A 782-nucleotide genomic window follows, 5' to 3' on the forward strand; every position below is an offset into this window, starting at 1 on the left:
CCTCAGCGACCCCCACGGCAACCCCGCAGCCCCCCCCAGCAAGCGCCAGTGCCGCTCACTCTCGTTTTCGGACGAAATGTCGAGCTGCGGGACCTCGTGGAGACCTTTAGGCTCGAAGGTTTGGACCCCGGTTGAGAAACGGCGGTGTTACAGTGGGGGGAGCGTGCAACGCTACTCCAACGGCTTTGCCACCATGCAGAGGAGCTCGAGCTTCAGCCTGCCCTCGCGGTCCAACCCGCTCTCCTGCGAGCATCCCGCCCTCAGCAGCCGGTTGGGATGCCCGCCGAGGAAATCGGCCGCCGGCGGGCACGGAGGAGACCGGGTGGACATGCAGAGGTCCCTCTCCTGCTCGCACGACCGCTTCTCCTCCACGGAGTATTGCCCGCCCTCGGCCAGCAGCACACCCGCCTCCACGCCGGAGCTGGGGCGAAGGGCCGGAGGGCTCTCCCGCAGCCGCTCGCAGCCCTGCGTCCTGAACGACAAAAAGGTGGGCGTCAAGCGACGGAGACCAGAGGAGGTCCAGGAGCAACGGCCCTCGCTGGACCTCGCCAAGATGACCCAGGTAAGAGGCGGCGGTGCCGTCCCCGCAGCCGGGGCTCAGCAGCGAGGTCACGCTGTTCTCTGCTTTGCTCAAATTCCTTTCGCACCCTCCCGAGGTGGGTCTGGGGCGTGCGGAGTAACGGGGGTGCTGCGGGGATGCGCATCCTTCTGTCCGAGCAGAAAACCCCTTCCACTCCAAGTGGATTTCTTTAACAAATTCCTGCATTTCTCTTCAGAGCTGA

At 65.2% G+C, this 782-nt stretch overlaps 1 protein-coding gene across 1 annotated transcript in view; it reads left to right on the forward strand.

The window, feature by feature from the left end:
• Positions 1–782, forward strand: part of FAM53B (family with sequence similarity 53, member B) — a 16,635-nt gene that overhangs the window by 11,614 nt on the left and 4,239 nt on the right. Inside the window, exon 4 of the mRNA XM_009892756.1 lies at positions 7–572. Within this exon, the coding sequence (XP_009891058.1) occupies positions 7–572 (566 nt within the window). The remainder of the gene's footprint in view (positions 1–6; positions 573–782) is intronic.

Source organism: Charadrius vociferus, unplaced genomic scaffold (assembly GCF_000708025.1).
Source record: "Charadrius vociferus isolate BGI_N301 unplaced genomic scaffold, ASM70802v2 scaffold38, whole genome shotgun sequence".
Classification (NCBI taxonomy): domain Eukaryota; kingdom Metazoa; phylum Chordata; class Aves; order Charadriiformes; family Charadriidae; genus Charadrius; species Charadrius vociferus.